Source organism: Passer montanus, unplaced genomic scaffold (assembly GCF_014805655.1).
Source record: "Passer montanus isolate IOZ18808 unplaced genomic scaffold, ASM1480565v1 scaffold14, whole genome shotgun sequence".
Taxonomy (NCBI): Eukaryota; Metazoa; Chordata; class Aves; order Passeriformes; family Passeridae; genus Passer; species Passer montanus.
Window position 1 is genome coordinate 1,091,931 of NW_024360941.1, and position 18,776 is coordinate 1,110,706.

Sequence of the window (18,776 nt, forward strand, 5' to 3'; positions counted from 1 at the left end):
CATTTTCAAATACACATGAAGGTGACCACTAACAACCAAACATGCTTTACATCAAGAACAGTTCCAGATCAGAGGCCCATCTGCTCCAGAAACATTCCTCATTGCCTAATGCTATCTTCTCCTAAGGAAATGCCCACACCTCTCTACAGACATTCTTCACTCTAAGACAGCATAGCTTCCATAAGCTTTTCTGAAAGAAACTTGTCAAAACCAGCTCTCAAAATGGCAAGGCATGGGCATACTCTCTGCTGGATATAGCTGTACCAGAAGAGATTACTCTCCCCTCCTTAACAGATTTCAGTCCATGAGCTAAATTGGCTTATACAACTATATATAGAAGTAGATCTTTGGCAATAAATGCACGTTTTTCCCCTTAAACAGGCTAAGAAGAGTTGACATGAGCAGCTTAAGTGGCAGATCTGAAACAGCAGAAGTCTGCTGGCAGGATGCATGACAAATACCTGCAAGTAGCCCAAAGGGTGGCAGTTTATCCAGCCAACTTAGCTGAGCTGGAAGATGACATGTTCACAGTACCAACTGGTCACAGTCACAGAAGCCAAGACACATCGGATTCCCCATCAGTAGGATAAGTGTGCCGAGTTCACTGGGGCCTCATGGTACTGCCAGGATTTGACCCAACATCTTATAAGCCCGTATTACTGCTGCTCTAATCATTAAAACCTCCCAAATCCAATATGTGCAAAGACTGGCACATCTGACTTCAAAAGCAGCTTTCTTTGAAAATTCTAGAGGCAAATTATTTAATCCAACATCAAGGTATCTGTCATGAAATTCAGTTGTGCTTGCTATCCACTGTTGCTGTTACAAGAGCGTCTCCTGTATTGGCAGTCCCAGTTCATTCACACATATACACACACACTAAAATCCCCTGTTGTCTGATGGGACATGCCAAGGCATCTGTTTCATACATGTTTTCAATAAATAGATATACAAACAGCATTGCTAAAATACATTTAAATTATTCAGTTCAAAAGACAAGTTAGTTGAAACCAGCCTTTGGTCAAATTTATGTTTTTCTTTTTTAAAAAGAGTCCTGGGTTCTGTTTCTAGTGTTGCTACACGTGACTGTGCAACACCTGAACACTGTGAGGGGAAAACTGTAGTAACCTACACAGAGGATAGATATGCCAGGGGCCTACATTCTGCTGATAATTAGAATGTTAGCAAATATACATGGGGTCAGCTTGCAGACAGCTGACAGCAGCTCCTTGAAGTGAAGGCTTGGATTCACAGCCCCTTGCTTTTTCAGTGTTGGAGAAGCAGCGAGAAACAGCAGCAAGAGGTTTAATACTACTAGCAGATAAAGCATAAATGTTTCAGAAACCCTTGATTACATGCTCTGAACCCACTGCACAATGATTCCCTTACTATCAGTCAATACAACTAAATGAAACTGCACTTCTATTCTGCAGGCGTAAAATGATACATCAGCAAAATAAACTCCAGTAACTTTTTATTGATGTCTTTTGGAGGTGGTTTTGGCTTCACCAGATGGAAAGGCCTTCCAGTGAAATTCTGCACAGATATTACTCATAACATGCAGTTGCACTCAAAAGTTTCAACTTCAAAACCGACTTTTATTAATGAGGGTGTGTTCTCCAAACACATTGAAGAAATACCTAAAATATCTTCATATCACACATTTCTTTCACCACTTTCGACAGACCTTGTACCACCATACCAATTCACAAGACAATTTTATTACAGAGCCCTTGCTCCTGCTGTAATGATGACAACAGAGCCTCCCTAGGACTGTGGCGACCCTTCAGGCTGACCCTTGGCTCTGGTGCACCAGTGGAAGCAGTGCCCACTGTGCCTCAGTGGGTAACAGGCTCTGCATGTTATCTGTCACTCCTCCTTTCCCTGCAGCCCCCTGTACCCACCTGCAAATCCCCTCTTGTACAAACAGCCCAACCTAATCCACTCCAACCAAACAAGCGAGCTTGGCAGAGCCTTACTATTTAAAATATTTCATTTTGACAAACATTGCCAGCTGATTTGAGAGGGCATTTCCCTTAAACAGAAGGGTTGTTTACCTGAGCTTACCTAGGCAAACAATCTGTAAGGACATGGCTGTGGATCTCTAGCATATTCCTCCTACTGGTTGTGCTGTGGGAGCAGAGTACTCAGGAACAGCTGGATAAAACAATATCTTAAATTGCTGCAGCTTCTTGCTAAGCCTGAACTCTTTGTCCACCTTAGTTGTAACCAAGCGAAGGGTTTGGTTAGCAGAGAAATAGCAGCTAAAATTAGAATTTTCCAAGCCATAAGACTTTAAGGTTAAGCAAAGCTACTACACAAGACATCATCACTTCTCTGTGAAAAGTATTCTGGCAGAAGCAACAATGGTCACTTTTTTGTTGAACCAGAAAATCTCTGTATGCTATCATGAAGGAACAGTCATCATCCACATGATTGGCCTGTAAGTGTAAGCCCTCACAGATGACAATACCCCCCTCAAAAGAAACCCCAAAACACTTTGACAAAGCCTAATCTGTTTACAGAAGCTGAGACCATCTACTAACCAACCTGAAGGACACCTTTAAAGGCTGTATCTGCAAGCTCTTTTAAGAAATCCATTCATGCACAGAAATCTGCAATATGAAAAAATCCTGGCAGGGAAAGTTCAAATATGCAAAAAAAGTACAAAGTCAAAGACAGTACAAAGAATTTACAACCTTCTCTCTCTCTCTCTCTCTCTCTCTCTCTCTCTCTCTGTGGCTTTTTTTTTAAACTTCTGTTTGAATACCTGATTTTTTTCCCCCTTTTTCTGCTCACTGGTAAATAAACAGAACAGGCCTATTTCCCACCTATTTCAGCAAAATCATAATAGTAAACCATTTTTTGTTTGTTGCAGCAGTTGCAAGAGGTGAAAAGTTATTACTCAGTGAACCTAGTGGATTTATTTAACGATTCTTTTATCAGTAAAACTATGTTTTTCTTTAAACATGATAGACTTTTCTTGAGATTAGAAAGTTTCTCTCTTCCCATAAACAATTTTCCTTCCATTTTAGCTGAGTTTCTTGTGCCAAGATATTTGAAAAAGGCAACTTACACAAATATTTATATGTAAAATCCTCATGATAGAAATTACAAAATTAACTTTACAAACGAAAGTGACTTTCTTTATAATCAGAGTCCAGAATTTAATGCTAGCATTTAAAACATATAAAAGAACTTTACCACAGAGAAATATAACACAACATCTACCTCAAATGTCAGAGACAGTTAACTTTTCTTGTATGTTTGGAAAAGAAATCAAAAGAAAACAGTAGGAAAATATATTAGCTTTGCTTTTGAGAGTTAAGAGTAAAGAACTTTTTATTTTTGTTAACCTGTGTCATATCAGAATTCAGTCATTATAATTTATGTCCTTTTAGACTTCCAAAAATGAATGGGAACCTTACTCTCAGAACACCAGAAGCCATAAAGACAACACAACAAAGAACTGAGAATGTGATGGAACAAGTAATGAGAGTGTAAATCTGAAGTTCATTGCTTCTCTCCATTATCAGTGCATGGTAATTTTATGCTATTTTCTGCTGAGGCTCCTTTGAACAGAACATTGAAGAGTGATTACATGTCCAAACTTTAATAAAATGTCAAAATCCACTGCTTCATTGTATCTGCAATTGTGATGGATTCCTCCTACACATGGGATAAGAAAGGATAGAATTTTGTATTCATGGTGCTCCAAGCACTATATTTTAAGTTGGGGCTTGTTGTACATCAGTTATTTGCCAACCAGAAAGTCATTATTATAACTTCACATTTTAATTAAAAAGACATTTTTGCTCTTAAAAATATGGCTTCAGATCTTGAATACACTTCTAGAAAATAAAGATTTTTAAAAATTCAGTAGCTCTCACCACAAAACAAATCCATGGCCAACATCATATGTCACCACTACAAGGGGTACAGAAGACAGCAGACTGGGTTCTTCCCTGTAGTTTTAACTCTGCTTAAAGTGAAATAGGAGAAAATACCTCCCTCTTGGGAAAAGAAACTGCAAAATCTCTGGTTTGGCCTCAAAATTTGTACCTTTTACAGGCCAAAGCTCAGGCCTCCAAGCTCTGAGGTCTGTCCAATACCAATGGAAAAAACAGCCACAGGCAACTGGGGTGGTCCTGCTTCCACCTTCCTACCTCAGGTGGTGTCGTCAATGCCAGATGGAAGATGGAAACTACAGGCAAACCAGACCTGGCACCAAAGACACATTTGTTCTGCTCTCTGGAACTCCCACCATGTGGCAGTCTCTACAGCCAAGGTTAAATATATTCTGTCCTGCAGGCTAAAATTCCCCCACTTATTTTTTATAGCACAGATATCATCAGACAAAACAAAATCAAATTTTTACTATTAATTTCTCTCTGTATTTTGGACAGACCTTCTTCTTACAATGAGATTGCACGTGAAAACTTGTTACTCAAAAGAGATTCCTTTTCTGCTCATCCTACTGTCTACAGATGGTGAAAAAAGTAGTTCTTCCTACCATAGAAAAAATAATCACTCTTTGAGTTTCAACAACCAAAAGCATTGTAAAGATTGTATACAACCAATGCAGTTCCCCTTGTAGAGGGAACATATCAAAGGCAAGACACCTGTCAAGAATACACAGCGAAATGTTGACAGCCAATCCAATGGTATTTAGTCAGCTTTTGCACACTGGCTGTTGCAGAGCTGAAAAGCAAATCTTACCACGACCGTCTTGCCAGGAGATTTAGCTCTCCTATGAGCTGGGCTTTGATGCGTCAGAGAGGAAAGGATAATTGTTGTATTTTCTTTGGAAACAATGCAATAGTGATTGTGAGCCACACTTGTCTGAATTAGATGTATAATACCAAGTCTCATAAGAGACACTCTGAACTTATAAAGCTTGCCTGGCAGTGATAGGAGCTATTAAGGGGTCTGCTTTAATGGATAAGAAACATGACAACTCCCACAGAGGATCAACTGGTGCTGTGCTGGAAGGACTGAAAATGCAGTCCTACTGTTGCACTGGTCCTCACAGGGAGAAAAATGAACACATGGCTCACATTAAGATTTCCAAAAGTGTCCATCCTGATTTTATTGAGAAATACATGAGTGAAGAACTTTGATTTCTTACATCCCTTCTGAAAGAACTTACTGCAATTAAATTAAGCATTTTTTTTTGGTCAAAAAAAATGTAGGACTGAAAGAACTTACTGCAATTAAATTAAGCTTTTTTTTTTTTATATTCCCCAAATGTAGGTCAAAAAGCATTTGCAGGTCCAAATGTTAATCATCATTTTGAATCTGATGGCACTGAAAAGAACCTTGAAATAACAGATCTGATTGGTGCGGCAGAAACATGAAGCTAGTTTGCCACCCTCTTCATCAGCCTGAGTAGTATCTGTGTTAGTCCTGCTCTGAAAAATTACATATTGCACCTAGATTATTGCCAGCTTTGTGAGACAGCTCTCTCTAAAATCCTGACAAGTAGGGAGACAATAATAATGATAATAATAATAATAATAATAATAATAATAATAATAATAATAATAATAACTTATAGCTGCCCCTTGCCCATTCCCCCAACATAAAAAGGTTGACCAGCAGCCTATTGAGTGAATTACCAGGGAGGATGGGTACCCACAGACCAGGTGTCACCCCAAAATCCAATTTCTGCCTGGTAAACCATGCTGCCTGATGTACATTTCTTATCTGATTTAGAGTGCACTCTGCAACAGGAAATTTCTGTCACCAAGAGGAAGGTGATCATCTTTCTGCCTTGGAAATAATTGAACCCATGATGGCTATACTACTTATAAACTCCTGACCAGATGATGTTTTCAGCTAACCAGAATAAATGTATTAGCCACAGTTTCAAGACCTCAGCGTCTCCCTGTGTTGCAGCCAATGGAAGCTGTACTCTCACTCTTCCTGGTACACAGTGCCCAAACTCCCATGGACCAGAATAAGTGCTTTCCATTATTCTCAGCTGACATCCAGCATAATAATTTGTCTGTCTGCTTCACAAATGGATATCTTTTTATTTCTCATATTGTCTTCAGAAGGGATAGGGTATTTGTTTCTTTGCAATTCTTATTTTGAATTAAGGCCATTTTCAATTCTTTTATAGACATTATTCCCAGAGAACAACTAATTCCCATGATTTTCTTTTTCAGTGCAGGCCTTCAGGCTGACTTCTTAGACACTGTATATCCACTCCACTTACTGGAAACCATGATAGGCTGAAAAAATGCATCCATTTGCTTCAGCTTTCCATTCATACATGTCCAAAAGTAATGTGAATCAGGACTTTCTTCCCTCCCAAAACCAAATGTAGGATACAGCAACAGAAGTGACTTTAACAGTCACTAGTCATACAGACAGTAAGAGAACAGTAGATGAGTTGGGATTATGCTAAAAGACTTCCTGAAGAGAGTTTTAGCACCATGCTGTATAATGTCATTCTGAATTTTTACATAAGGTCTTTGGTAACCTGAACATACTTCCAGGAATCACTCAAGATCTGAAGCAAGACAAAAATACAAATCAGCATTTGTGACCTCTGCACAGCACAGTTTTACATAATATATTTACAGGATCACATCCAAAAAGTTTAAACAAACTTATGGACAGTTACTTGATGACTCAATCAGTGAAACTGCAGAGAGTGGCACCAATGTAAAACCAGAGAAGGGCATATGTTAGCAAAGTGAATTGCTGCAAGGCTGGTGAATAAAGCTACTAACCACCTTCCTTCAGGACTTTTATGCTGTTGTAGGTACATCTTGCCTTATGGTATTTCCACCTGCCATAGACCTTGTTAGCTTGTGTTTCAACAATACAGATGAAGGGCCAACACCACAACAATTTCCTAATTATTTTAATTTGCCTCATTTTTTGGAGAAGGTTTCCTAATTAATATTAAGCATCAAAAATGCTTCCTCTTGAAGCTTCACTGAGCTCTTGAGTTTAAAGTACAGCTGTTAAAACAGGCTTCAGAAATACAGGACTGATGTCTTTTTTTTTTTTTAACTGGTTATTCTGAAGTTAACTGAAGTTATTCACTGGTTTACATGATTTGTTCAAAACTCAACAGTGAAGGCTTCTCAGCTAAGTCCTACAAAGCAGAAATATTCCCAACAGAAAAACTGAGCTAAAAGGCTGGCTTTTACTAGGGAAGCAGAAAATTTTTCTGCAAAAGCAAAAAACTTCAAGAGGACATTCTCTGTTGTCAGTAACAATTAGGTTTTGCCCATGGGTTGCAAACACAATGAAGCATCCAGCACAGGAGATCCAGGACCCCATCATGACAAAGACAGAACCACAATGTCTCTGAACACTGTGAAGTTTCAGTAATTTCCATCCTTTCTCTGAAAACTGTCTTTGATGTGTTCTCATTGTCAGTCAGTTGCTTCAGATGTTGATTGCTCATTACACTGATTTCTCCACTGTTTCCAGTTCACTGAAGGTTTTATCATGAACTTTTCTGAAACAAATCAGTATAAAATATCTTTAGTGGAATGAGGTTTTGGAATGGGCTTAATTCTGTTTCATCCACAATGGTGCCTGCTCTCTGTCTGCTTATTAGCAAAGCTTCTTGTAGCTTTTACTGCATCTATTACCTTATGGGCACTTTAGATCCTACCACAAACTTTATCACAAAACTCACATGTAGACAGTGTAACAGGCAAAGACAGGGAGCTGGAGATGTCTGAGTCCATTCAAAGTTGTGCATCTGTTCTGAGCACCAAACATTTACTAGCCATAGGTAACACCTTGGTCTTTGCATGCATTATTTTTTAAATAATGTGGAGAATACAAACAATATACCTATAAAAATTACAATGCAAAGGAATTCTGTACATTTTTTAAAATATTTAAGGTGGAAAGATACAAAAGGTTGTCAGAGGTAGTTCTCAGACTTTAAAATGTAATTTGCTTTTCACAAAACCCAGTCAAGTCATTTGAGATTCCCTACCACAAAGATGACATCATAGATCTGGGAGATTCTAACTTGTACCATGATCATTTTACATTTAATACAAAAACTTATCTATGCACTCTGACTTCTTTTTACAGCAAAGCCTTAATTATGTACCATCCAAATACTCCTACTGAATTAGTTTTGCACAACTTAATTCAAATTAACGTTGAAGTTACATGACACTTAAAAACATCCAGACTTAGATGATGAAGTTCCATGTTACCACCTATCCACAGACTCCCAACTACCTAATGCTTTCTGCTATGGAAGAACAAACTGCCTCGTTAATTTACACTTGTCCTTAAATTTAGCTAAAAGGTCTTCTGAAATATACTCACAGAGCCTTTTATTCATCTCTACTCATCAAAGCATCTCACAGAAAACCTAAAGTGAAACCACAAGGTTGGCCACAGAGCTGAGTGTGGTCCTTACTCAAGGAGCTGCCCATTTGTCACACCTGGACACCACACAGCATTTGTACCATGGATCTCCCATATTTAGCTGTGCCAACAGAGGATGCTGCTGTCCCCACTACAGAACCAAAGGAACAATAAATCCACTTTATGTTAAATTAGCTGGGTTAGTGCAAATCACCCATTTAAACTGGCTAAGCTTTTCTGGCTGATTGCTCCACAGCCAGTGTGGGAGCTCTGCTGGCTCCAGTGAGGCCATAATTACCACCAAAGGGGCAATACGAACCTGCCTGGGGGAGACGAAGGTTTCCAGTGGCATGGATTTTAGCCAAGTGAACGTCTGTCTACGACCTCCAGCATGTGATTTTTAATCAAAGTAGTGATACTAGCACAGGCAGTTGCAGGAGGGCCTTTACAGTGACAGCAGCTGTTACATCTGCTCTTCATGCACCACAGGACGCGTTCACTTGGCCAGTTAAAGATGTTTAACCCCTGGGTATTCTACCACCTTTCTGCAAGAGGTTACTGACCTTAGAGCTCTGCTGCTCTTTCATCTCCTTCATGCAAAACATTTTCCAGGTAGCTTAAATCAATTTTGATAGCCTTTTAAACTTAACTATCTTTGCCTAAAGCAAGTTAGATCATTTACAGGATCCATTTGCCAGCAAAGCTGAAGGAAGGAAATAACTTCTGGCAGACTACTAGACAGTACTGGAAAAAGAGGGAGAAAGCAGGAAGGTGGGCTGGAGGCAGAGGTGTGCAAATAAAGCCTCCAGGAATCACAGCTGGATTCAGAAGATGGCAGCTGTTCATAACCTCTTCTTACACTTTTGTATAACTGCATTTGAAGACAGAAGTGCTAGAGTTTATAAATTCGGGGGCTGGAGGGGAACTATCTCTGCTGCAGCAGCTATCACGACTGGGTCTTTGGCCATTACCTTTCTTTGCTTCATTACTTTTCTTGTACTTCAATACAGGTCAAAAACTCTAATAAATTATATTTGATTTAAAGAGTTTGAACAAGTTGCAGTAGTGAAGTCCCCACTTTGCTCTTGACAAACTCAGAATGAATGTGCTTCAGTTGTGGAAACTAACCAGTGAACAGCCTTTTACTTGCAACTCAAAACTCTTATAAAGCTGTGCTTCAGTGTCCTCAATGTCATTTTGAATGTGATCACTAACTCATTCAAAGCAGAACTCTTTATATCACATTTTAGTGTGTTAGCTCACACTACAGAGAAGGAATGGAATTTTGCAGCTGAACACTGCTGCTCTTTAAAATCTCGATGTTTTGTAACTATTCTTGAAAAAAAACTGGTCAATAATTAATTAGGTAAGAAGCATCTTGATTTCTTCTCTCAAGAACATAAAAATGTGGCTTGAATTTTACGTACATCTGTAAACTGGGCTGGAATAAGAGCTCATCTTCTCACTGCCAGGCACTGACTTTACACACTACAGTTGTTGTGCTGCAGGCCCAATATCTACAAATACAGCACACCTCCTTATTATAAGTAAAGGAAGGTTTATGGGTAGTGGCAGAATTTTTCACTATCCCAAATAATAAAACTGGGATGGGGGCAGGGAAGGAGACCAAAAGGTTGAGCTGATAAAGTTCCAGGTATACCTGGTGTGGTGAACATTTTAGGTACACTTCTGAGACTTGCTGATTCCCACCAAGCAGAAAGGGCAGTATTAGTAATAAAGGAGAAGTTTGTCTCCAATGGCAAAGAAAGAGGTAAAACAAGGGAAAAGAACCCCAAGATTATAGCATCCCATGAAATCAATAGCTCTATTGACTCTATGGTTTTATTGTCCCAGGCTCAATGCTTTGGAAAGCATTCTGTAGCTTTTCCTGGAGGATTAGGACTGAGAGGGTCAGAGACTGTGTGGGTACTCTGAGAAATGTTAACCCACCAGTGTTTCCACCCTTCATCAGCTGTCAGAGCACTCCATCTGTGCTTAGTCACCCCTGGGAGTCCCAAGGGGCTCAGAGCAATGCCAAAATGCACCGAATTCCAGAAGGAAGCCAGGAATTTGATGATCTTGTTACAAGAGCCATGCACTAGAGCCACACAGAGCTGTGTTAGCACATACCAATTACCTTGTATTTCAGACAGTAAATGATTAACTTATATGTCTAAATGCAGAACACCTGTTCCCAGCTTGCACTTAGCCTCGTAATATCCAGCTTCCATTGCAGGCCTGGAAGAGCAGTCCCAGGGCCCTAAAGCTTGTTCTCCCTTCTCAGCTACAGCAATAGAGCCAATGGAAGATGTACTGGCTCTAGACACAAACTTTGTTCAGTTCTCTCTTCAGATCGCCTCAGCCAGTGAAGAGAATCAATTTCCATGTGTATGTAAAGGGTTGGCTTCTGGCAAAGGTTTGTATAATTGTACAAAATGCAAAGTTCAGTCACAACATCAAAAGGAAAATTATTTTTCCTTTCATAAGGTCTGGGATTTTACTGTTTGTTCACTCATTTGTTTTGGCAAGAGCCCTGATCATGAACACAGTATATACAATCCTATGTTTTTTTAAAATCCCACAAACCAAATCAGGGGATGGCTGAAGGAAATGAACTGTGAAGTGGGGGCAGCAGGATAGTATCTAACATTTTTGCAAACAATCCATTTGTCACTTTCATGGACCTGGGTTAATTAATATTCTATAAAGGTCTTCCAAAAGTTGAATACCTCTCAAGTTCTGAATTCATGGGGCTGACCTTAGACTTTCTCAGAATGATTTTTAATGCAGTCTGTTATCAGCAAAACCCGTTTAAACACATGTCCCATCTGCCAGCACCCCATTTGCAAAAGAGCTTCTTATACTTGCAGACAGTAAAGCTTCTGCCTGCTTCCCTCTCTCCTCTAAATACCAGCTGTATGGTAATGAGCACAAACAGCTGAAAAATACTGCACAGTAACAAAGCTGGTACGAAGCGGGCAGAACAACGCATCCACTCAATGAGGCAGTTGTAGCATGAATTTAGCAGATTAGCTATTGAACAGGGCTGGGGGGAGGTTTGGAAGAAATGTAAAGGGTCTACACAGATAGCAAGAAAATGAAAAGAGACCAAAAGGGCACAGGCTACCAAAGAAAAGCCCAAATTCTAAAGTACTTTTGTTGAAACTGCATGAACCAATTCTTCAAATTTTCTAAGGCTTACTCGTCCTGTACTAATGATATGCCAAATGCTATTCTGATCATTTGCAAGTTCAGTTAGTTTTTAAAGGAGGCAACTTGTTAATGAAAGTCTTCCATTCATTAACAAATCTCTTCATTGGCCAGGGGTGGGGGAAGTCCTTAAGAACAGGAACACGCTCTCCTACTTCAGTCTCTGGTACTTTCAGCATGTGTGACCAACAAGAACCATACTATCTATTAACTTTTTGGATAATAGCCCTCTCAGTCCATCCATTTTTTAAAGACATTTATTTAAATGCTGACAATATTCACGCTACCCTCCAGACACTGACAAGCTTTTTAAGCAGTGAGCATAAAAGACACTTGCTTTTAAGAAAATTTGTGTGTAACTGCATTCAGCTGACAGACATACAAGGCATGCAGTTTAGTATTTGTTTATACAAGTAGCTAATTTGATATACACTGTTTGCATAAAGTCTTAAAATGGCACATGCACTTTTGCACTTGAAATTACACACATCTGTCTAGTGGCAGATGTGAAAGATGCATGCAGTTTTGATACATAAAGCTGATGTGAAAATACAGGACGTTTTTCCTGTTCACAGTTTCCCATCGGCATCTAGCGTGTTACTGCTGCTTTTGAAGAACTGGAGCCCAAAACTTTTGAAGAAAAACATGGGAAAAGATGGTGTATTGACACTGCCCGAGCAAGTGCTCTGTCTAAAGATGGATACATAGGGTTTGGGGGTTTGAAATTCCTAATTAAAAAGCCTTACTGTTACAATCCCTCAGCATCCTAACATTTGTATTTAGCAACAAGTAAGTCTAGCAAGATGTTTACCAAAGATTCATCCACTAAGACATACTGCAATAAAAATACTCTGTTGTTTCTAAAAGTAACAGTGAAATGAAACTTCTTTCTAGGCAAAAAAGCATACTTCTAAGGTCATCACAATGAAGCTCCTAAGACAGCAATCTTTTAACCTTTATACATTGCACTCGGAGAGTTAAACAGAACAAATCATCTATGTTACTGGCTTCTGTTCACTGCTGATCACAGAATAAACAAAAACAAAAAGAGAAAGCAATTTTCTCAGGGCATGAAAGAGCTTGTCATGGAGCTATACAATGGTATTCACAGATGATATTTTTATTGCTCATGTCTACTATAACCTTGCAGTAACAGAAGAAAAAACCCCACTATTGACATTCACTGTAAGTCTCTACCTAATTTCAAATTTTAATGTAAGTCAAATCTATTGAATTTAGGTTAAAGAACATGTACTTTGATCTTTCCTAGAGAATTCTAGCACACATTAAAAATATTTTTCATCTTTTAAGCACCTTCAGGAACTCATGAAAACTTAATGGAAGAGAAAAAACAGGTAACAGACATATTCAACATACAGAGATACATAAAATGTTAGCTAATGACTAATTAATCATAAATTACTTACTGGCTAAAAAAGTGTTAATATTCAGTTTATATACTTATTATTAGTCATTACAATTATCAGTGATTCCCATAATTTTCTGTACTTAAAACTTAGCACAAATATCACTCAGTTCTTATTTTAATTCTGTTACCTGAATTGTTTAATATGCACCATGATGAAAGCTGTTAGCTTAAAAATGCTAAGCAAATTAAAGTGGGTTATTATGAGAGAAGGTACAACACTTGAAGCCATGCAAAAATTAACATGTATTTCCCCAGCTCATCAGCACTCCAGGAGGAAAGAATACGATACTACAATTTGTTATATCACTAACCCAGGCATGCCTTGGTATCTTCAAAGGAGCCTGAGCTGCTCAGTGTCATTAATTTAGCTTTTCAGACTATGGTCGTGGGGTACTAAAGCAGTACCAATGAACAGGGAAAGCCCTGCTTATTCTAGAAGATTTAAACTGGAATGATGAAAGTTTGTGGGGTTTTTTTGTGTTTCATATAAAATTTTCTAAAACTCTGTATTTTATGACTTAGAAACAAAATTAAACATTCACAGAAAAAAAACCTCTGAAGTTGTCTATGAAAAAATCCAACAACATAATATAAAATATTCAAAAATATGCAAGAAAAAGTTTGTCACTGAAACTGGCAGAGCTACACTCAGTCACCTCAAAATCTTCATTATTCCTAACATTTGGACAGAACACCAACTGTAACAACCAAAAACCGTAAGAGAAGAGTGGAGTGAATGTTGGCTCTGTTGAGAAAACAGTGACATGAGAAATTATCACGGAATCACAGAAGGGTTTGAGGTGGAAAGGACATCAAAGATCATCTTAATTCCAATTAAGATGCCACCCACTAGATCAGGTTGCTCAAAGCCCCATCCAGACCAGCCTGAAACACTTCTCAGGATGGTGCCTTCAAAACTCCTTTGGAAAACCTAGTTCAGTGCCCTACCACCCTCACAGTGAAGAATTTCTTCTTTTTATCTTTTCTTCTTTATATTTGAGGATTATACCTATACTCATTGTTTCGGAGAATACATCCCAAGATTAGGACCCTTCTCTTTGCAAAGGTGGTTTCAAGAGACATTGAGAGAATGCCTCCTTTGGATACCAATTTATTCTACTGGGTAAAAATATATCAGGTATCCTCAGTATTTCAGTTCTGCAGGATGTCAATTAATTCATATAGAAGGTGCCATTCACAAGGAATAAGTACTTCAATGTACTTTAATATTCAAAGTGAAAAAACCAACCAAGCAAAAACCGTGTCAAAGTGGCTTTGTTGAAACCCTTTTATATTTCAAGTCTAGCTGTACTTTGCCAGCACTTGTCCATAATCTTCATGTGCTTTTACCACGTGGAAGCCTTTAAAAACTAACAGTCATAAAAAAACCCTGAATAATATCTATATTCATGAGTATCAACAGTGTCAAGGAGAAAACAGTGTCTCATTTTAAACAACAATATTCTTAACTGTATTGGTATTTCCAGAATATTTCTTTAACTTAAAAGAATTCTCATACTTTCTTACACGTAATGCACATATACACAACCGATAAAATAATCACGTTTTAAACATGATGTTCCACAAAAGATTGAAAAGATGACACAGAGGAAGATTTATCAACAGCACTACACTGCCCCTTCACGTCCACTACAGAAACAACACCACAAGCTGCATGATGTAAAAAAAAAATTAAAAAAACCTCTGAATACTAACATAGCAGTTATGTTAAACTACAGATTTCCTAAATTCTTCTGTAGGATAGCCTCTTGCTCCCCCAGTAAAACATACATACAATGGAGGAAAAGCAGAATAAAATAAAACTCTTTCTTTAGTGGGAAAACCATCTGGTTTTCCCTTGATATATATCCTTAGACCTTCCCATTTTAAAAAGGTATAAATTTTCCACCTTGATTACACAGTGGATGAGAACTGATGAACAAAACCAATTCAGATAACATTTCTTTGGAAAGAAAAAAAATACTAAAATGGATATACTTAGCCATGACACAAAGTTTTATCTAAGAATGGAACAATAAAGCCTCTACCAGAATTAACTCTTAATGGCATGAGAAATTATTTATGAGTATCTAAGCTACTTCATACATCCTATAAATTCCCTCAACTTTTTAAATAATACAGTTTTTCCCCCAAGCATCCTGTTTCTTCTCATTTAAAATTCAATTGCTATTTTGCTTGTCATTTAATGCTAAATGTGTTGTTCTGATAGATGTATGGGCTTTAATTTTTGGTAGCATTAACCAGAATGTCATTCAGGAACTTCTGATTGAATAAAAAGAGGTGTCCCATAACTCCATGAGGCAAATCTCTCAGTGTATCATTAGCACATGCATTCTGAAACCTCTCTCAAGACAAGACAAGAACTTGCCCTTCTTCCTACAGTATGACAATTTAGCTTAAATGAAGTACAAGATGACAAGAACCTTACTCAACACCATTGAGATCCAAAATTATACTTTTCAATATTAAAGAAAAAGGGTACACAATGAGACCACCAAACAAACTATTACATTTCAAAAGCAAATTCGCCTTTTTTTTTTTTAAGAAGCAGAGTGGTAAAATTGGTAATAAAATAAAAAAGAAGCTCAAATTACTTTGTGTGCTACCAATGCTCATATGGTACGTATGATCAGCATAGTCTTAAGTAGAAAAAGTGCCTTAGAAACTCTTTTGCTTATAAAATATCCTAAATGTACTCTGCCCATTACATTGGTATGGTAACTCTAAATAAATGATATATCAGAGTGCTTACTTGTAGCTACCTTTTATTAAAGCCATGGGACATTTTAGACATGCTATAGTTCACAAGAACACCACAAATGTGTCTCTGGGTGAGGCTAAAAAACCCACCTAGCTTAACAGAGTCTGATCATAATTTAATTTTCTCATGGATTAAACCCATGTCAACCAGGCTATTCAAGCCACCTGCATAAAAGCACAAACTTTTCAAGGAGGAAGAGAAAAATTAAGTTGTGCTATCAACAGTTATGAAAAAGGATGCAAAGCATTTCTCTAAATTATGTGGTTTGTATATTTATGCAGAGAAACTTCAAACCTCAGTGCAATTTGCATGCTTCAAAAAATGGTAAAAGGATGCTTAAAGATGATTTCCTGTTTTTTGAACTTACAGCATCCCCATCAGATTTTACTACATTATTATTGCTGTATCTTTGTATGTTTACACATATACCACATATTTAAGAATGCAGCTTTACAAGGACTTCTTTCACAGCTTCTTAACCAAGGTCAGGGTAGGGCACCTCCTTGCTAACAAACTGCTACAAGAAGTAGTTTCTAATAAAAAAAGAGATGATAAATAATGGCATGCTAGGTACAGCAAAAAGAAAAACATTTTCCCACTGCCATAAAGATAATATCCAAAGAATTCTCTAGTAACAATGGGAAAACAAAATTCAAGCTTTCTCTCCTGACTAAATGCAAGTAGAAACAAGGGGACTTAAAAAACAAGTTTGAAGTTGTTTCATCATAAATCCTGAAAAGTAGTTAGTACTGTCAGTGACAGTATCTGAGCCATTATGTATTTTATTTTCTCCTCTGGCTATGATTTTTTTACACAAGTGTCTCTCACCACACTATCTTTTCCTTAAAACACATTCTGAGCTATGAAGTAAAGCTGGATCTCAAGGGAACTACCATGATCTCTTCAGGGGTTTCTCCTCTATGAAAGAGGCTGTGACAAACAATTTCAGTATTGAGTTCATTGAAAGGTTAATTGAAAGGTTTTTTGATTAAGAACAGGGGTTGTATTTCTATCCCACTAATGGCACCTAGAGGTCAGACCTCTATAAGTGCAAATAATCCAGCTTTGATTCTGCAAGCATAAAACAGGATTCAAAAAAGGCACTGTGGCATAGTTTGCAGGTCCAACCCTTGGTGTCAGGTTGTCTTTATAAGAAATGAATGTATTCTCAAGTCATGATATTCCTCAAGAATATATTCCTGTTGGAGAGACTTTACTGTATAATGCACAGTGTCACTTTTAAAATGGATGTAAAGTTCTTGTCAACTGGGACTATCAACCTGGGAGTACTAAAAAAATACTTCGATACCTTCTACCACTACAAAAATATTCTATTTTGCTGACATGCACATACAGAAACAGCCACATTTTTAGCAGCACAGCACTGGCTGCTTGGTACTATAGCAACTCATTTTCTATTCCACCTTTTGTCATTCTCACTTTCTGTGTATCTCATGTTGTTTTTAGCCAACCAAGCAATGCCGCATCTACGACACAAGCCTGAGACAGGAGTGGCACTGCATGGCTTCCTCCACTCTGTGATAATTACAATAGTGTTAAACAACCTCTGAAATTTGAAGCATCTACTAGAGAAGCAGAAAATGTCATTTCCTTCAAGCAACCACTGTAAAGAAACTAAATCACTGCACTGAGACCACAGAAGTGCAGCTCAGGCTGCATCTGTAGAAGACAAATCTCTCCAATTATTCAGAGTAATCTATCAAATGCTCCTGACCACTTGCAATTTTACTTTCAGGTGTATTTTCATGAAAATAAACATGGCTGTAAATTGAACTCAAATATTCTCATTCATAAATGAAAAAAGAAAACATTTTACACTTTAAATGTAGTGGCAATCTCTCATCTGCTTCTGTCTTGATGCTACACACATTCTGGACCAGGGATAAGTGTGAACACATGTCCAGTTGCTGAAACATTCTGTATTACCTCAGAGACCTCCAGCTTCTAACTTGCTGCAGTCAGACACGTGGCCAGCACTCAATGCATTTTTTCCATTTGAGTTTAACAGAAATAATCTACTCCTGCTTTCCAAGTCAAACAAGGAAAGACAGGGTTTCCTAGCAGCAGCTGTTTCCAAGTTTGGAGACTATGACAGCAGCCATAAGGTAAAAGAAGCAGGTAAAATAAGGACATAAGGCAAGATTACCTCAGTTTCCAGACTTGTTTATGAAGCTACTCCTTACAAATATTTCTTGGTTCTTTTCTCCCGTCTAGTGTGTACAGAACAGAAAATGCATACAGAAGATAAGTTGGGAGAAATTTTTATTTCATTATTTTCAAGACATGAGGAGCAAAAGGCTGAAAAAGGAAAATCAGCCTTTTATAATACATTCTAAGACAACATGCAAGGCTCTTCCCATTTAATATTTTTCCTATTAAAAATGAGCTCTTTTTTATACCAAAAAAACCCATAAAACTGATTACTTTAAAGTCAAAATATAAGATAATATAAATAGCAAGAAAAATTTAAAAAACCCCAACTTATTTCTGCTGGATAATAGCAGCAAATGTATCAATTTGTCTATTTGTGAAAACCATTAATGAAGGCATACCTAAAAGAGGCCAGATAAGACCTTTGTGTTTGATATGGTTTTTGATATGTCTGTGACAGATACACCTGATCTAGGACAGAGTCTCATGAAGTAGTACTGATGCTACTTATTGGCAAGAAGCTAGAAGGAAATCTTGAAACTCTCCCTGAAGGAAGAGCACCTGTATCTGTGTATGTATTCTGAGGACTATTATTAAGTAGTATTAGAAAAGGAGATGCTATGACTCCCCAGTTCTGAATGAAAGGAAAGAGCAAACAATTGTCTACCAGCTATAATATTGTGTGCTACAGAATGAAAATTATATATTTTGCGTTTTTAAAATAGACCTTGAACTTCACAAGCACTGTCAAAGGAATTCAAAAGTTCAGAAAGGTTTTTAGCATATTTCTTAGTAGCAACTGACATTCTTTTAGAAATACAAAGA

The 18,776-nt window shown here is 37.7% G+C and overlaps 1 protein-coding gene across 5 annotated transcripts in view; it reads right to left on the reverse strand.

Annotated features, from left to right (window-relative positions):
* Positions 1 to 18,776, reverse strand: part of FBXW7 (F-box and WD repeat domain containing 7) — a 177,098-nt gene that overhangs the window by 48,469 nt on the left and 109,853 nt on the right. Inside the window, exon 3 of one of the 5 annotated variants that reach the window (XM_039700111.1) lies at positions 5,522 to 7,480. The exons of the other annotated variants lie outside the window; for them this stretch is intronic. Within the exon in view, the coding sequence (XP_039556045.1) occupies positions 7,469 to 7,480 (12 nt within the window). The 3' untranslated portion in view covers positions 5,522 to 7,468. Of the gene's footprint in view, positions 1 to 5,521; positions 7,481 to 18,776 lie in introns of those variants that run through there. 5 annotated transcript variants of the gene reach the window in all.